General features: G+C 46.5%; 1 protein-coding gene across 4 annotated transcripts in view; it reads left to right on the top strand.

Moving 5' to 3' along the window:
* The window catches only part of LOC115466416 (zinc finger protein 84-like), a 65,714-nt gene extending 50,363 nt beyond the window's left edge, over window positions 1-15,351 (top strand). For all 4 annotated transcript variants that reach the window (XM_030197624.1, XM_030197623.1, XM_030197625.1 and 1 more), the window contains exon 6: window positions 14,370-15,351. In XM_030197624.1, the coding sequence (XP_030053484.1) occupies window positions 14,370-15,088 (719 nt within the window). In that variant the 3' untranslated portion in view covers window positions 15,089-15,351. The remainder of the gene's footprint in view (window positions 1-14,369) is intronic.
* Window positions 15,352-19,746: the final 4,395 nt, after the last annotated feature.

The following is a 19,746-nucleotide window of genomic DNA, read 5'->3' as shown; positions in this document are numbered from 1 at the left end:
CGCCGCATCTCAGAAAGATATAGTAGAATTGGAAAAGGTGCAGCGAAGGGTGACTAAAATGATAGCGGGGATGGGACAATTCCCTATGAAGAAAGACTAAGGAGGCTAGGGCTTTTCAGCTTGGAGAAGAGACGGCTGAGGGGAGACATGATAGAGGTATATAAAATAATGAGTGGAGTGGAACAGGTGGATGTGAAGTGTCTGTTCACGTTTTCCAAAATACTAGGACTAGGGGGCATGCGATGAAACTTCAGTGTAGTAAATTTAAAATAAATTGGAGAAAATTTTTCTTCACCCAATGCATAATTAAACTCTGGAATTCGTTGCCGGAGAACGTGGTGAAGCGGTTAGCTTGGCAGAGTTTAAAAAGGGGTTAGACGGTTTCCTAAAGGACAAGTCCATAAACCACTACTAAATGGACTTGGGAAAAATCCACAATTCCAGGAATAACATGTATAGAATGCTTGTACGTTTGGGAAGCTTGCCAGGTGCCCTTAGCCTGGATTGGCCGCTGTCGTGGACAGGATGCTGGGCTTGATGGACCCTTGGTCTTTTTCCAGTGTGGCATTACTTATGTACTTAAGAAATTGCACAGAAGGGAGGTCAGTCAGGGAGTGAATTACTTTCTTAAAATTTGTATTCAGATTTATGAAACGACATTTTGGAAAGGATGTTCAAGTCGGTATGTCACACATGGACATCCGTTTCTGAAGTATGTTACAAAAGGATCTGCTGTAAAATACCTGAGAAATGGACATATGTCTGCTGGTAACGTCCGGCATGGAAATCCTGTTTTACAAACTGAAACGTCCAAAGTATGTGGCAGCTAAGAACATCCGTGTTATACAATAGCCTTCTGTTTAGAGCAGGGGACCCAGGTTCAAATCCCAGCTATTTTACTTTTTATAAACTGTGAGCCTTCCAGGGACAGAAAAATACCTATGTACACTGCTTGAATAGGCTTGCAGCTTTCTTAAACATTCGGGTACATTTAGGTATTTTCTGTCCCTGGAGGGCTCACAATTAAAAAAAAAAAAAACCTGACGTGGGATTTGAACCCGAGTCCCTTGGTTCTCAGCCCACTGCATTCACCATTAGGCTACCCCCTCAACTCTGCATGGAGATTTATTAAGAAGCTGAAACTGTCATTAAGCCTGGTATCCCTAGCCAGATTTACATTGGGGAGAGGGAGGGGGATAGCAAATACTTGAAGGAATAAAGAGTTGACACGCCTTAATCCCTCCAGTGGACAACTGCTCAGAGCTTGCCAAGTACCAGGTTTAAATACCAATGACAGATTTTTGGACTTAGGTACCCCCTTCTGAAACGGGAGGGTCCAAATTATGGATGTCCAACTCCGAATTCCCACCCAAAATATGCCCTCACCTCCCCCCCTTGCCATAAGGACATACTCTGTTTTAGAGGTCCATATCATGGATTGATTTGATTTTTTTGGGATTTATTAACCACCTTTATGAAGAGATTCACCGAAGGCGGTGTACAGCAGGATCAGTTTAACATAAACTTACAATTTTGTTAACAGCATAACAATAGTAAAAAAATAACCAAGAATAAGCATAAATACAACAAATGAGGTCAACTAGAAAACAGGAAATTGAAACCTAATAATAGAACTTCCGTTTAACATTTAACAGCATTAGCATTCAAATACGAGAGATATAATACAAAGTTAGCATAATACTTATGATGCACCTAATAAGCATTAGAACATTCAACTAACAGAGATATGAGGCTAAAGATTTTCTACAATACGGCTTACCATATAGCTGATCGGGATTTGGACATCCTTTCAATGCGAATGTCTAAAACATGACTCGAGCTGTTAAAATAAGAGCCATAATGTTGTCGCTATAATCGAGTTCTCAGTAATAACCAGGCCCTCTGGAAATCCAGGGATGATACCCTACGTCAGGGGTTCTCAGCCATTCAGCTTTTTCAGGATACCCACAAGGAATATGCAGGAGATAAAGTTGCATGCAGTGCCTCCTTTGAATGCAGATTTAGCTTGTGCATATTCATTGTGGGTATCTTGAAAACCAGACTGGCTTGGTATGCTCCGAGGACTGGGCTGACAGCGGTGGAGTGTGAACGATGACCGATCTAAGTAAATAGAAATGCTTTTAGTTTGCACGTAGTGGAGGACCCTGACTTGGTGCGAACAATCCTCCACATTCACTGTTTTTGAAGGTCATGTCACCCTGTTGCTTTGGTACCAGGCAGTCCCACTGTCCGACCCGATGTCTTACTTTGGATTAAGAAAGAAGAGGAGCCGCCCTGCTGCTGGGAGAACAACTACGTAGGACAGAGAGAGAGCAGCAGCGATCACCTTGCCAGTAAGTGGGGAGTTGGCTTGGGCTGAATGGGAGAAAGGGAAAGGAGTCTGAACTGAGTTGAAGATGGACACTCATTGCAGCTCAGTAGAGGATGTGAAGTGTGAGTTCGTAGTGATTCTAGTGTAAAGCACCCCCTTGCCTCTGAGGGGAACTAAAAACTTCGGAGGGATCAGAAAGCCCTTCCGGCAAAGGAAACGCACTCCAGAGTATATTTTTTCTCTTTTATAATAATGCTAAAATTTATTAGAGTAAATAAATGATTACAATAAAATTCTTTTATCCCAGTGTAAATTTTAGCATAAGCAAATAAAATGTCTCTCTGGCTGCCCTTTGGGAAGGGACTACATTTTGGCCTTAGAGAAGTTCTCCTTGCTTGGAGAAAAAGCTCCTTGGCAGGGTTTAGCCTTATACCTATGTCCCCTTATCAGACAGGTTTAAGATGCAAGGCTAAACTTTCAGACATTTATTCTCTGGATAAAATAATTTGGATTAAAGAACACAGGAAGAGATACACCATTAGCCAATCATAAATTTATTATAGAAGCTTATTTATTACAAAGGAAAATAGACATCAAATTTCTGCGTTTGCCAATTACAATTCATAAATAGTACATACAAATATTTTTTTTTCCTTTCTATGTTCCTGTGGAGGAATTTACCAGCCTGGAACAAAACACAGTGCTAGCAAGATTCCTGGTTATGTAGTGATAGACTATTCCTTTTATACCATTTTCTAACTGTGTGTGACGATTCTCAGTATGCTATCTCAGTTGATGGTCCCCTTATCTAAACATAACATTTGATTTACTTGTTCCAGCAAAACCAGTCTCATGACCTCCAACCATAAATCTTTGCACAGAATAGTCCTAGGGCTTAACCTCCTTCTTCACCCCTCCCTGTTACTGTGCTTACAAGTAGAATATTAAGATAAGATTATTGGAATACTGTCTGACCTTACCTTGCTGTTTTACAAAAGTTGGACAAACTCTGCTCCACAGAAAAAAAAGGCAGGCATCTTAAGAGTTACACAGTGGTCCACCATCTTATTGACCACAGATTTATACACTAGACACACCATAATGAGAGGTGTTAATAAACAGTCACATGGGTCTGTTGGACCAATCACAGTTTCATCTTTTCTTTCCTTTTTGTTTTTTTTAAGGAATAAACTTTATTAATACAGGAACGCAAGACCTTTGAAGTCAAAATGATTAAATATTTTGACACCCACCAGACAGGACTTGACAAAGATCTGGGTTTTCTAGCCCATTATAAACCATGAAATTCCACTGATCTGTCCCCCTCTGATCACCATGCATATCTCCCTGTCCCTCATCCTCGCTGTTTCTCTCCTAGCCCACCCCTCCCTCATCCTTTCAGACTGTCACTGAAATACTTTGATGTTTCACTTATATATGCTGTTACTTATCAACATTTGTTTATTTCTGATCTGACGAAGAAGGGCTACCTTCGAAAGCTAATCAAAAATTTATTAAGTTAGTCCAATAAAAAAAGGTATCATCTTATTTTCTTTTCCATGTTTTCTTTTTTTTAATTTGAAATCATAACTGCCTAGAAGTCCACTATGGATAATACGTGTGGTATATAAAACATAACATAGCATACCTACGCACTTCACGTCCACAAATAACACATCTTTCCAACAAACATGTGTACACACATAACACCGACCCAAAACACTCCCACTGCAAACCTCTCTGTTGTAAACCATGACTAACAGGAAAAATATAAAAATGACCATTTCTGAGCCATCAGAGGAAAAGAGAGAGATTAATGAACAAGACTAAACAATAGAAAACTTACATTCCCCTCCCCCCCCCCCCCCCCCCCCCCCCCAATGTTTGAACTTGTCTATGTTTCTTGCAAGCAGATAACCGGGTGTTTGATCCAGATCTCTCGCTGTGGGTATTGAAGGAAGAGCGCATTACAGCGACCCAGAGGAGTTTGAAAGGGAGAGAGCACCAGTGGGCCTCACACAGGTGAGAGTGAATCACTGTATTCGCAGACTGTGTCGTCACCACTGGAGATATGTGTGGCAAGGCCTCCCCAAAGAGCTGTGCATCTGCCTTCTCCTTCCGTGCCCCCTCTCGGCAAAGTCACCAAAGAGCTCTGCCTCTTCTTCCCTCCCCTCCCCCTCCCCCAATACACTCCCAAGACACCACGTGCCTCTAACTCTCTCAGCCTGACTTTTTTGTAAATAACAATAAACCATGCATCGGAACCAGCGCAAGTGTAGTGGGTTTCCTAGTCAAACCAGATTTATTTATTTCCACTTGATATATTGTCATATGACCTGTACTAGGCTTCAATGCGGTTTATAAGACCATAGAGAGAAAATTGAGGGGGAGGGGAAGGGATGAGAAGTTTGAGAGAGCCAGGAGCAGAGGGCGAGCGTGATTTGTAAACTAAACCGAGAAGTTTTAAAAGTGATGCGTGTAGTAACAATCCAGTACTCGAGCTTAAACAGAAGCATAACATGGTCAAGACGGTGTGCATTGAAGAGCATCTTGCCTGGTGCAGATTGAATGAGCTGAAGGTGCTTAAAAGATTGAAGAGGGACGCCGGCATGAAGAGGGTTAAAATAATCAAGGTGAGGTACGACTAGAGCCAAAGTGAGTGGACGAAGGGACATGGGGGAAGGAAAGGGTGCACTGAATGAATATGGAGGAAAGAAAAGAACGAAGCCCGAGTCGATTTGTGGAATCGTCCACTTTACAGCCCCTCCCCCTCCGAGATTTTGCCGATTTTAAACTCAACAACTACGCTCATCCCTCACAAATTCAGTAAAAATGCGGGTTAAAAGTACATGCTGATGATTCTTTGCATTTCTGTGGTTCCTAGAAACAATTGTTTTGCTTTGATAGCAGCTACTGTCTGCTGCCCCCGAGCTGCCAGCACCCTAGGCAGCGGCCTAGTCTCGCCTAATGGCTTAGCCGGCCTTCTCAGGCATTAGAATATATAGCATCTTTGACCAGCAGCTGTAGCACTGTGGCCCTGGTTTACAATAATGGGATGAAGCCTGTTTTGTTAAGCATAGGCCCCAGTTTGCCTTTGTAAAATAAGAACCTAGAAGCAGCCCCGGGAGAGTGCAAATGCCGACAACATGGTGTAAATGTGGGTTTCCATATCATCAAGCCAATCAATCCATAGACTGGTGGGTTGTGTCCATCTACCAGCAGGTGGAGATAGAGAGCAATCCTTTTGCCTCCCTATATGTGGTCATGTGGTGCCGGAAACTCCCCAGTATGTTCTCTATCTCAGCAGGTGGTGGTCACACACAGCAGCAGCTCTGGCTAGGTCTCCAAGCCTAATTCTTAGGTTTTGTTGAGTACCTGGGGTTGAGGGCTCTTCTTGAGCAAGTGCAAACCTGGTGGTGCCAGGTCCCTCCTTTTCTCCCCCCTCCCGCTGGCTCCGTTAAAAAAAAAAAAAAAAAAAATTTTTAAGGACGTTTATTTCAACATTTATATCAGCGTTTATTGCAGCTGCTCACTGGGACACCAGTTCGTTACAGCTCGGAGCGAGAAGCAGGTAATTTTACCTTTTATAGCAGGCAGGGGGTTCCCCGTTCGGTCTCCACGTGGCTTATGGCGTGGGTGGGCGAGGGCGAAGATTCGCTTCCCGGACCGCTGTGTGCGTCTAGCGGGGATGCGGGGGTTTCAAAGCCTGACTTGCCTTTGTTTGGGCATCAGTTTGGAGTCCGGTCAGTGTCCCGGTTCTTCCTCCGGTGCGGCGGTTTTTTTCCGGCCATAAGCGCCCATCCCCCGCTGCTCGCGCCCCCCCCCCCCCCCCCATTTTGACCGGCCACTCTGCTTGGACAGCTTGGGCCGCCCTCGAGGTGGAGACGTTAATGCTATGGTCGCCCTTGATTCGGGCGACGGCAAGAAAGCGGCGAAAGTTAAGTGCCGTTCTTTCCGCGCGGCTCCTTCTCGGAGTTTCGCGCCGGACGCCATTTTGGATACGCAGCATGTTTCCCCCCCCCCCGCTCTTGCGAGCGCTGGTTGAGGGTGCGTCTAGGGCCGTGGCCCAGGCAGCGAAGTGCACAGTCTAGGGGGTTCTCCCCTGAGTTCATTTTGCTGCTGCATCAGGCTTTTCTTATGCTAAACGCTGCCCCGGCTCCCCCCTCTGATCAAGGGGTTGAGGCCTCCGGAAGCAAACGCCCTCGGGTGGACTTCCAGGCCCTAGAGGACTCTGTCTCCTCTGATGTAGATGAGGGCAGCGTATCTGAGTTCTCCCAACGGTCCTTTGGGGATTCCTTGGAGGAGATGGATTCCCGCTCGGATGGAGCGGATGACCCCTCTGCAGCACAGATCTTTCGCTCAGAGGATTTGCCCAACCTGTTTGTGCAGGCCATGCGCCTTTTGAAGATTTCCTCTCCGGAGGACGTCTCTCCCTCAGCCTCTGTGGCTCTGCCATTATGCTGGGGACAAAGCGCCCGCCTAGAACCTTCCACGTGCATGAAGCCATGCACACCTTGATTTTGGCTCATTGGGATTTCCCAGAAGCGAGCCTTAAAGTGGCTAGGGCTTTGTCCCGCCTCTATCCTCTGCCTGAAGGTGAACGGGAGGCCTTTCTTGGGCCTACCGTGGATTCTTTAATCACTGCGGTGACTAAGAAAACGGCGTTGCCGGTGGAAGGTGGCACGGCCTTAAAGGACGCCCAAGACAGGAGATTGGAGGCGGCTTTAAAGTCGTCCTTCGAGGCGGCTGCTTTAAGTTTGTAGGCCTCAATTTGCGGCTCCTATGTGGCCAGGGCGTGCCTGACGCTGGTGCAGCGGGCTTACCCCTCGGATCCTTCCTTGAGGGCTTGGCCTACTTGGCAGACTTGCTGTAAGATGTCTTGAGAGCCTCGGCTAAAGGTATGGCTCAGACAGTCTCTGCACGGCGGTGGCTTTGGCTAAAGCATTGGTCTGTTGACCACGCCTCTAAGTCTCGCCTGGCTAAGTTGCCTTTTAAAGGCAATCTGCTCTTTGGGGTCGAGCTGGACAAGATTGTGACCGATCTCGGCACGTCTAAGGGCAAGAGGTTACCGGAGGTCAGGGCTCGGGCCAGTGGTGCACGTCCCGGTTCCTCCAAAGGACGGTTTCAGGAAGCCCGTCGTATCGCCCGGGCAAGTCGGGCCCTTTTCCTTCATAAGGAACTTCTCCCCCAAGCAGCATTCCTTTCGCAGAGACCGCCGTCCCGGAGGTGCCTCCTCCGGTCCTCCCCCAGGGCTCGTACCCAATGACGGGGCGCTGGTCCATGGCCCAGAGCAGATTGGAGGACGCATATCCTCGTTTCTGGGCGAGTGGACCAGGGTAACTTCAGTCGCTTGGGTGCTGGAAGTCATCAGAGACAGCTACAAGCTAGAGTTCTGCCGACCCTTAAGAGACGGTTTGTGCACTCTCCCTGCAAGTCTCCGGTCAAAGCTGTGGCAGTGCAGCAGACTTTGGACAATCTGATCCACCTGGGTGCAGTCGTTCCGGTGCCAGCAGATCAGCTTGGCAAGGGACGTTACTCCATTTACTTTGAGGTACCAAAGAAAGGAGGTTCTGTCCGGCCTATCCTCGACCTCAAAGGAGTCAATCGGGCCTTGTAAGTTCGGCACCTCCAGATGGAGACCCTTCGCTCTGTTATAGCGGCAGTGCAGGCAGGGGAGTTCCTGGCATCCTTGGACATCAAGGAAGCTTACTTGCATATTCCCATCTGGCCTCCTCATCAATGCTTTCTGCGTTTTGCAGTTCTGAGCCGACACTTCCAGTTCAAACCCTCCCGTTCGGGTTGGCTACTGCTCTGCGGACCTTCTCCAAAGTAATGGTGGTCATCGCGGCCTTCCTTCACAAGAAAGGAGTACAAGTCCATCCTTATCTGGATGACTGGTTGATCCGAGCCCCTCTTATGCAGAGTGCGGCAGAGCTTCAGACCGGGTGATTGCTCTTTTGAGCTCCCTGGGGTGGATCATCAACTGGGAGGAAAGCCAGCTGCGCCCGACTCAGTCCCTGGAGTATCTGGGAGTTCGATTCGACTCCCAAGTGGGCAGAGTGTTCCTGCCAGACAATCGGATTGTCAAGCTTCAGACTCATGTGGACAAGTTCCTAGCAGCCTCTCCTCTTCGGGCTTGGGACTATGTGCAGCTGTTGGGCTCTATGACGGCCATGATGGAAGTAGTGCCCTGGGCCAGGGCCCATATGAGACCTATACAGCTCTCTCTGCTGCAGCGATGTACTCCAGCTTCGGAGGATTATGCTGTGCACCTTCCCTTGGATCCGGCGGTGCGCAAGGCGCGAGCTGGTGACTGAGGCCAGACAAGCTGTCCGCAGGAATGCCTCTTATGACCCCGGAGTGGGTTGTCGTCTCGACGGACGCCTCTTTGACGGGCTGGGGAGCCCACTACTTGGGAAGGACAGCGCAGGGGCTCTGGTCCCCTGCAGAGGCAAAGTGGTCTATCAGCCTCCTAGAACTCAGAGCCATTCGGTTGGCGCCTTTGGAGTTTCTCCCGGTCCTGGCGCTGAAGCCAGTACAGGTCCGGTCGGACGATGCCACGGCTGTGGCCTATGTCAATCGCCAGGGAGGTACCATGAGCGCCCCTCTAGCCAAGGAGGCCATGAAGCTATGCCTGTGGGCGGAAGCAAACCTGGAACAGCTGTCGGCGGCCCACATTGCGGGAGTCATGAATACTGCGCAGGCCTTCTTGGACATCACGAAGCGCTGGGGCCAGCCGAGCCTAGATCTGATTGCGTCATCAGCCAATTGCCAAGTGCCGTGCTTATTCAGCAGAGGACGGGACCCTCGATCTCTGGGAGTAGATGCTCTTCTCCAACAGTGACCGACACAGGAGCTTCTCTATGTGTTCCCGCCTTGGCCCATGTTGGGCAGGGTGCTAGGCCGGGTGGCAAGCATCCGGGCCAGATAATCCTGGTGAGTCCGGATTGGCCCAGACGTCCCTAGTATGCAGACTTGATCAGGCTCTCAGTGGACGGCCCTCTGCAGCTGCCAGCGGAGCGGGGCCTGTTGCATCAGGGTTCCGTGGTAATGGAGGATCCCTCCACCTTTGGTCCTCCGGCCTGGCTATTGAGCGCAGCGTCTGAGGAAGAAGGGCTTCTCAGACAAGGTCATCGCCACTATGCTGAGAGCGAGGAAGCGCTCTACTTCTACTGCTTACGCCAGGGTTTGGCGTACCTTTGCATCGTGGTGTGAGGCAGGCTCACTTTCTCCCTTCACTGCTCCAATTTCTTCCTACCTCTCCCTCCGCACCTTTAGTGTTCACTCTGGTGGATCCTCTTCTACTTCTATCCCTCTGCCTGTCGGCGTACCTCAGGGTTCTGTTCTTGGTCCCCTCCTCTTTTCTATCTACACTTCTTCCCTTTGTTCATTAATCTCATCCCATGGCTTTTCCTACCATCTCTATGCTGATGACTCGCAAATCTACCTTTCTACCCCTGATATCTCACCTTGCATCCAAACCAAAGTTTCAGCGTGCTTGTCTGACATTGCTGTCTGGATGTCTCAACGCCACCTGAAATTAAATATGACCAAAACCGAGCTTCTCATTTCCCCCCCCCCTCCCCCCCCCCCCCCCCCCCCCCCCCCCCCGTTTTCTATTTCTGTTGATGGCTCTCTCATTCTCCCTGTCTCCTCAGCTCGAAACCTTGGGGTCATCTTTGACTCTTCTCTCTCCTTCTCTGCTCATATCCAGCAGATTGCCAAGACCTGTCGTTTCTTTCTTTACAACATCCGTAAAATCCGCCCCTTTCTTTCCGAGCACTCTACCAAAACCCTCATCCACACCCTTGTCACCTCTCGTTTAGACTACTGCATCTGCTGCTTCTTGCTGGCCTCCCACTTAGTCACCTCTCCCCTCTCCAGTCGGTTCAAAACTCTGCTGCCCGTCTCATCTTCCGCCAGGGTCGCTTTACTCATACTACCCCTCTCCTCAAGACCCTTCACTGGCTCCCTATCCGTTTTCGCATCCTGTTCAAACTTCTTCTACTAACCTATATATGTATTCACTCTGCTGCTCCCCAGTATCTCTCCACACTCGTCCTTCCCTACACCCCTTCCCGTGCACTCCGCTCCATGGATAAATCCTTCTTATCTGTTCCCTTCTCCACTACTGCCAACTCCAGACTTCGCGCCTTCTGTCTCGCTGCACCCTACGCCTGGAATAAACTTCCTGAGCCCCTACGTCTTGCCCCATCCTTGGCCACCTTTAAATCTAGACTGAAAGCCCACCTCTTTAACATTGCTTTTGACTCGTAACCACTTGTAACCACTCGCCTCCACCTACCCGCCTCTCTTCCTTCCCGTTCACATTTATTGATTTGATTTGCTTACTTTATTTATTTTTTGTCTATTAGATTGTAAGCTCTTTGAGCAGGGACTGTCTTTCTTCTATGTTTTGCAGCACTGCATACGCCTTGTAGCGCTATAGAAATGCTAAATAGTAGCAGTAGTAGTATTGGCGTTTCTGCAAGAAGGTCTGGAAAAAGGCCTGTCGCTCAGTTCCCTTAAGGTCCAGGTAGCGGCTCTTGCTTGCATCAGGGTCACCTGAAGGGTGCTTCCCTCGCCTCGCAGCCAGAGGTGGTATGCTTTCTCAAGGGAGTTAATTACCTGCGCCCTCCTCTGCACCCAGTGGTATCTGCGTGGAATCTCAATCTGGTGCTAAGAGCCTTGCAGAAGCCGCCTTGTGAACCCTTGTCGAGGGCATCTCTGAAAGATCTGACATTGAAAGCAGTCTTTTTGGTGGCTATCACTTCAGCCAGAAGAGTTTCCGAGCTCCAGGCGCTATCATGTCGGGAGCCCTTTCTGCAGTTCACTGAGGCAGGAGTGTCTATTCGCACAGTGCCTTCCTTCATGCCCAACATTGTTTCTTGCTTCCATGTGAATCAGCAGCTCTGTCTACCCTCCTTTCGTAGGGAGGACTACCAAGAGGAGTACTCTGCTCTCAAATATCTAGATGTGAGACGAGTCATCATCAGATACTTGGAAGTGACCAATGATCCCGGAAGTCGGATCATCTGTTTGTGCTGTTCGCAGGTCCGGGTCTGCAGGCTGCCAAGCCTACAGTGGCACGATGGGTCAAGGAAACCATTGCAGCGGCTTATGTGGCCGCGGGGAAGGTGCCGCCTATCCAGCTGAAGGCTCACTCCACTAGAGCACAGGCAGCCTCGATGGCAGAGGCCAGGTCCGTCTCCTTGGAAGAGATTTGTAGGCGGCAACTTGGGCATCGGCTCATACCTTCTCCAGACATTACCACTTGACTGTGGCTGCTCGGGCGGAGGCCCGGTTTGGAGCTTCAGTGTTGAGGTCAGGGATTTCTATGTCCCGCCCTGGGTGAGTACTGCTTCGGTACATCCCACCAGTCTATGGATTGATCGGCATGATGATATGGAAGGTAAAATTATGTATCATACCTGATAATTTTCTTTCCATTAATCATAGCTGATCAATCCATAGCCCCTCCCAGATATCTGTACTGTTTATATTCTGGTTGCATTTCAGGTTCAAGTTTAGTCTTCAGTTCCTGTTCAGGAGGACTTCGTGTTCAAGTTTTTTCAATTGGATTCTTCAGGAGTTGAGATGATTTTGTGTTACAGTGAGCTGCTGCATTCCTCTCCCTTCCGTTTTACGGGGCTGGATTGAGACCTAAATTCTGCCGGCGCTCCCTCCCGCTTCGTGCAGCTGTAGGGCAGCTTTGTACCCCTCCCGCTTCGGCGGTGTTAGGGTCAGTCAGCTCCTCCCGCGGTTGCGGTTGCGGTTGCAGCCAGATCCCCCCGCATCGGCGGGTGTGGTGTCCCTCCCCCGCTCCGCGGGTGAGCTGGATGGATTCCCCTCCCCCACTTGTGAGGGGATGCTGGGTTGATTCGCCTCCCCCATTTCGGCGGTGGTGAGCTGGGCAGATTGTCCCTTGTGGGTGTAATTCTCTAAGTGCTGATCCTGCAGATGGAGCTTTGATATCAACATACTGAGGAGTTTCCGGCAGCACATGACCACATATAGGGAGGCAAAAGGATTACTCTCTATCTCCACCTGCTGGGATGACACAACCCACCAGTCTATGGATTGATCGGCTATGATTAATGGAAAGAAAATTAGGTATGATACATAATTTTACCATATACTGTAAGCACGCACCTCCATATTTTGTGAAATCGCAACTCTGCCTCTGCTCCACTCCTGGAGATCCCCTCAACGCAGGCTTTATGAACATAGGCACACGCTTCATTCCTGTGCTTTTTACTTGTGCGTGTGTGACCACACAGGTTTACATATGGAAAAAGTTTCATAAAATGATCCAAACAGGAAAAGAAATCCACGGGCAAAACACATGCAAAGGAGAGAAAGAGTGGTGAAGCAAAAAGAACCTTCTAGTCGAAGTGTAGAGCAGAAAGAGTTTTAATTTAGCACCACATTGTAACAATGACCCGACATGGTGGGGAAAAGCACTGTCGGCTTCAGGGGTCACAACCAACTGTAGATTCAATGTACTGCAACTCAGAAGTAATGCAGAACAAAACAACTCGGTCGTAATGATGATATGATCTTGAAAATAGAGGTGCTTTGAGAAAGAATCTCTAACAGGACGCTGCTCATGGTGACACAAAATTACCCATCACGTAAAGATCACAGGGGGATAATTAAGCACACTAATGCAAGCTTAGTTTCCCTGAGTGGACACTAGTGGCTTTTCGGACTGATAGTATGCACATAGTAAATGACAGCAGATGAAGACCAGTATGGAGAATCAAGGTGAAGGCTGGTGAAAGGGGCATGAGAGAAACTGGGTGAAGGTTGGGTAGGAGGGCATGTGAGAAAGAAACAGAGGGTGAGAAATGAATGTGTTCAATAGGGAAGAGCCAGTATGAAAGGGCGAGAGAAATTTGCAGAATGCATGCTTTACTACATCAGAAGAAAGTTTTATTAATACGTATTACAGATAGATAGATGGTAACTTTCTTGACAAGTTGTAATCTTTATCAATAGAAGGCTTCCAATGCATAAGCAGGGTAGTTTGGGTGCCAGGGGAGCAACAGATTGCAGACACTTGGTTACTGTCCATCTTCTAGGTATCCTTTTGGTCTAGAGGAAACTCTGTTCTTTTATTGGATTCTTGATAAATTCTGTCAGCCTAAGAATTAGATGAGGATGGCATACTGTAGGGGTGATACACGGATTGAGAAATTGTAGTTTTCACTAGTTACCTGTGAGGCTTCAAATTTGGTTTGAGTTCATGTTTCATATTTAGTTATGTCACCCACAGTTTTAATCTTGAATGGATAGTTTTGATTTTTGCATTACAAACCTTCATACACATTATGCTCATCTTGGCAGGAATTATTCTGTCTTCCATTAGGTGTGGAGGCCTTAAAGGTTAGAACTTTCCCCCATGCTTATTCAGTGCACAGGGCTGGTATATACTCGGTGCCTCCATTGCGAGAAGGTTTTTAGAAAGAAGTTAGACTTTCCTCTTTGAATGGGCTTTTAGATAATATTTACACTGTTGATCAATGTCTCTGTCCAGCGGCTGTTTAAGGGATACATTTTGCTATCTCATGGTTCGTATATTTATTTCAATATTTAGCCCATCTTTCCAAAATATGCTCAGGGCAGGTTACAAAGAAAACGTACTTAAGCATTAAAACATTAATAAACTTAAAATAAAAAAAAGTTAAGCATTAAAACTCTCAAATAAATAAATAACATATGTTATGATAGTGCTTAATATTTTGTTTTATGTTATTGATGTATTAGGATTTATTTACTGCCTTTTTGAAAGAATTCATTGTTTACTTTATGTGTTTTGTCTCTAATTTATAAAATGTTTTTTTAATCGTATGTTTTATTGTAATTTGGTAATTGTATGAAAGGTGAGACATACATAAATCTGATTGAAACTTGACTCTACTGCAAGACTGAAACTCATGAGTGTGTTCTCTTGAAGTCTGACTTTTTTTTTTGCTCAGTTTATGCTGTGATTGCTGAAAATGATTTCCATTGCTTTTCCCAAATTCCCGAATAGATGGTGAACCTCTGTGTGGTAGCAGAATGGAGACTGATGCTGAAAGACCTCTCGGAATGCAGTTAACCAAAGCAGCTGTGGAGCTCGATCAGAATGATCCCAGTCAACGAGGTGTGTGTGAAGGACAATCCAGGTCCAAAAGGAAACAAATCAACCCTTCTAGAAAGGCCTTGGATAAATTCTCAGACTGTCAGAGTACTTCGGGCAAACCTGTCGATCCTGCAGTCAATCCAAGGACCCACAATGAAAATGTGGGCAAGCAACATGAAAATGCCGAAAATCCAAAGACTTCCAGAGCTCCTAAAGGGAGAGCACGGCTTTATAAATGTGAACAATGTGAGAAAACCTTGACTAAACAATCGAGTCTCATTACGCACTTGAGAACCCATACAGGGGAGCGACCGTATAAATGTACCGAATGTGGCAAGAGCTTTAGTGAAAAGTCCAACTACCTGAAGCATCACAGGACTCACACTGGGGAGAGACCCTACAAGTGCATTGAATGTGAGAAGAGCTTCAACCAGTCCTCCCATTTAGTTAGGCATCAACGGACCCACACGGGGGAGCGGCCGTACAAATGTCCAGAATGCGAGAAATGTTTCAGTGACTCGTCAAACCTTGTGACCCATCAAAAGACCCACATGAGCAAAAAATTGATCAGAAACAGTCTGTACCCATACTATTCGTTACATGATCTGAAGCAGGCCTGGGACTTATAGCAGCAACGGGCTACGTGGAAGTTTGCTACAGTTCCTCATATCATCAGAAGACTCTACTGTTGACATTTCAGAGCAAAAGAACAGTGGCTTTTGTAGATGTCTATTACAGGAATTGGAATGTGCCTTTATGAACACAAGGACTGTCCAGTAGGTATCGTCTGCAGATCTAGTGTAGGTAATGTTGGCCGATCAGTACCTGGCACACGAGATTCTGAAGAAAAGAGCGCCAAGATGCAAGATTGGCTTACAATAGTACACAATTGGAGAACGACTTAAGAAAAGAATTTCCTTTGTTTGGAAACAGGGTAATGGATATATACAGATCCTTCAGTACAGTGCTGGAATTGGTTTATCATCTCTAGTTGCTGGATCTCCTCCAACAAGGGCCAACAAAGTACAAGGTGACCCAGGTCATCTATTAGAATCTTTTTAGGGTATAACATTCTGGCTGCAGATACTTATTAGGACCATGGTACATGGTTGTATGGGACTCAATGCATAAAATAATCTAGTACCAGAAACCCAGATGACATAGTTAAGGAGAAACAGCCATGAAGGACTTTGAAATATCGATTCCAGTGAGAGGCAGATACAAGAATAGTCCTAATTTTCGTAGCTGCCATGAGGCTGCCCAACCTCTTCTTTCTCTCTCCCCCCATGTCAAGGCTGTGGAGTGTGACAGGAAAGGCTTAGACATAGTGTAGGTATGACTTGTTGCAGTAAATGTCAGACTTGGAGTATGATTTCCCGTATACCAAGATCATAAATATGAAATTAAAATATGCCATTCTCCATGTAAATAGCATCCATGATGGTGGCAGCCTCGCTATCCTGAAGAGCATTCTCTGCCACTACTGTAGTGCAAAGAAGAAAATATTTTTTTGGAGGGGGGGAGGGAGGGATCTGTGCTGTAGCACAAAGGCACCCCAAGAAATGAGGATTTTGATTGCAGAGTTTGGGAGCAGAGTTGTCATGTCTTTCAAGCATCATATGTTTCTGATATACCTCCAATCAAAAAATATATATATTGAAGTTGTTTACAATGTATAACTAAACTGTAGACAAGGGGACATGAATAATCGGGACACAGACAGGCATAATAGGAGTCCTAGATTACAGAATTGGATTTCATTTGTTCTTAACATAGTGGATGAGGGGGAAAGGTTTCTGCTTTTTATTTTGTGGGACAAGTGGTTAAAAATGGATTGACCAACTGTGAGCTATTCATAATACAAAAATACTTACAAATTATGCACTCTTTTTTTTTTTTTTTTTTTTTTTGTCTAACTTGTGCCCCGATGCCATCCACAAATTTTGAGAAGTGATCAGTAGGTTTCAAATTACGTCAACGCCAGCAACTGCCATGTAGAAAATTGTGAAAAGAAGTGGTCAAAACCAGTCTTTAACATTTTTAACCCAAGTTGATTTGAACGTTTTCTGCTACTTTGTCATCAGTCTGTGACGAGGTGCTTTCCCACTGGTGCCTTGAATGCAACTTTTCTTCGTTACGTGGTTGTGTTTGTAGCATTTGGGCTCCAAAAAAAATCAACTAGAACAACCAGCGAATAGGATAAAATGTAATCAATGAAATGAATGACACCATCCTTTGAAAAATTTCCACACATCGATGCACAGCCCCTGAAGAAGCCGTTACATTGAAACGGGTCTGGCCACCATCGGGTGTTAGCAAAGTGCTCAACTTTTTGTCATTACTAAATAGGTTAAACATACAGTCATTACTGAATGAGTAATAAGGGAACCTTTTCTTCTGTGAAAAATTAACAGTTTATAATTTAAATGCACTCAAGTACAATAAAATGTAACTCACCTTGAGCTACTACTGAAAAAGATGTGAGCAAAATCTAAATAAATAAAACAATATTCAGTATTAGTCTACCATAGTACTAAACACTACCAAAACTTTGCTTAAAAAGCCAGGTTTTCAAGGCTTTATGAAAAGTCATATACTTAGAAACATAGAAACACTAGTAAAAAAGGCCCGTTTCTGGCTGAAATGAAACGGGCGCTAGGAAGGTTTGTATGTTTGAGAGAGTGTCTGTGAGAGTGAGAATGTGCAAGTGTGTGTGTGTGTGACAGAGAGTGGGTGTGAGTGTGTCTGTGAGAGAGCGTGTGTGTATGTGAGAATGAGTGTGTGCGAGTGCGTATGTGAGACAGTGAGTGTCCTTCCCTGTCCCCCCTGTCAGGTGTCAGGACTGGTGGGACTGTGGACAGTCATGAAGGCAGCCCCTACCAAAATAATGAAAGCAAGACCATTTGTATAATAATCACTGCATTCCAGAGAACAAAATGGAGCAAGTTCCCACATGCTATCTTTTCCTTTCTGTATTCAGTAGCTGACAGGCTTGCTAGACTGACCTAAGTGGCTGCAGCTGCAATACACTGAAAAGAAAGCAAGGAAACTTATGAAACCTAGATACGGTCGTCCCCTTGCCTCTGACGCTCCTCCCTTCTATTTGACTTCCCTCTGATAGGTCCGTCATTCGGTGTGACGCTCCTCCCTTTTCCTGTTTCAGTTCCCTTTGATAGGTCAGAGCGGTGCAGCTGTGACACTCCTCCCTTCTCTGATAGGTCAGGGCGGGGCAGAGATGTAGTGTGCTTAAAAATGGTTACAGAGCTTCGAACATACGAACTGTTGAAGCCTCAGAGTGTGCTTTAGAATGTTGACGGTGCTTTTTATGTGCAGATGGGGCGTGGCCTACGGGGCAGATGGGCGTGGCTGAGACTGAGGGTGAGTAGTCCAAATAGCCTAGCTTACCAGGAGGACAGGAGTTCAGGACAGATGGAGTGAGCTTCAGAACGTCTGAGGGGGGATTTTATTTATATAGATGACGGCAGATAAAGGCCATATGACCCATCCAGTCTGCCCATCCTCTGTAACCCCTAATTATTCCTGTTCCTAAGCGATCCCACATGCTTATCCTATGCCTTTTTAAATTCTGGAACAGTCCTCGACTCCACCACCTCCACCGGGAGGCCATTCCATGCCTCCACCACCTTTTCTGTGAAATAATACTTCCTTAGGTTACTCCTAAGCCTGTTCCTTCTTAACTTTGTCGTATGCCCCCTCATTCCAGAGCTCTCCTTCATTTGAAAAAGGCTCTCTTCCTGTACATAAATGCGTTTGAGATATTTAAACGTTTCTATCATGTCTCCTCTCTCCCTGTGTATACATGTTGAGGTTCATAAGCCTGTCCTTATAATTTTTGCATTCAAGACCGCTTACTAATTTCGTAGCCGCCCTCTGGACCGACTCCATCCTGTTTATATCTTTCCTTAGGTGCGGTCTCCAGAACTGCATGCAGTACTCCAAATGAGGCCTCACCAGAGAGAGACTTATACAACGGCACTATCACCTCCTTTTTCCTGCTGGTCATGCCTCTCTTTATGCACCCAAGCATCCTTCTGGCTTTGGCCGTCGCTTTTTCTACCTGTTTGAAAGCTTTAAGGTCGTCAGACACAATCACCCCCAAGTCCCGCTCTTCCTTCGCACACTGAAGCACTTCACCCCCTGTACTGTACCAGTCCCTCAGAGTTTTGCGACCCAAGTGCATGACCCTGAATTTTTTGGGATTAAACCTTAGTTGCCAAATATTGGTCCATTCCTCTAGCTTCGCTAGGTCCTTCCTCATGTCATTCACACCCTCCAGGGTGTCCACCCTGTTGCACAGTTTAGTATCATCCGCAAAGAGACAAACCTTACCAGACACCCTTTCCGCAATATCGCTCACAAAGACATTAAAAAGAGCCGGCCCCAGGACCGATCCCTGCGGTACTCCACTGACGACATCCTTTTCTTCAGCGCAAGCTCCATTTACCACCACCCTCTGTCTCCTACCATTCAACCAATTTTTTTACCCAATCTATTACTCTAGGTCCCACACCGAGAGCACTCAATTTATTTCAGTCACCTGTGCAGAACCGTGTCAAAGGCTTTGCTGAAATCCAAGTATACCACATCAAGCGCCCCTCCCACATCCAACTGATTGGTCACCCATTCGAAGAAGGGGGGTGGAGATACCATCCAGGGGCAGATACATCAAAGTCCCAGAAAGCACCAATCGCTTTACCGAGTTGGAAATAGCGAGGTATGCAGGGAGGGAAGCCAATTGGTCACTCGAGCATGCGCAGAACAGACAATCGCTAATGGGAAGGAAATGTCAATACCAGCAGCTCCTGACAACCCATAAAAATTTAATCATAAAGGTAAGCGATCCTTTCTGTGCATTGCTAGGAAAATGGTTGTGCATCACTCGGAATGCACATTTGAATAATGTGACAAAACAGTGGGTTTTAAGCCTGTAAAACTGCATTAATTATATCTTGAAGTGTTTGGCCAGCAGGTTGTGCATGTTTATGTTTAAAGCTGTTACAGAGACATGGCAGTTATTTCTTTAGTCTAACACAGATAAGTAAGAGAGATGTGGTAAAGGTGGTTAGCGGGGTTTAAAAAAGGTCTGGATGGCTTCCTAAAGGAAAAGTCCATAGAACATTATTAAATTGACTTGGGGAAAATCCACTGCTATTTCTGGGGATTTCGGGATCTTGCCAGGTATTTGTGACTTGGATTGGCCACTGTTGGAAACAGGATGCTGGGCTTGATGGACCTTTGGTCTTTCCCAGTGTGGCAATACTTATGT

The sequence above is a fragment of the Microcaecilia unicolor genome, chromosome 3, assembly GCF_901765095.1.
Source record: "Microcaecilia unicolor chromosome 3, aMicUni1.1, whole genome shotgun sequence".
NCBI lineage: Eukaryota > Metazoa > Chordata > Amphibia > Gymnophiona > Siphonopidae > Microcaecilia > Microcaecilia unicolor.
The sequence above is the reverse complement of the archived record's forward strand: the minus strand, read 5'-3'. Positions and strand labels throughout refer to the sequence as shown.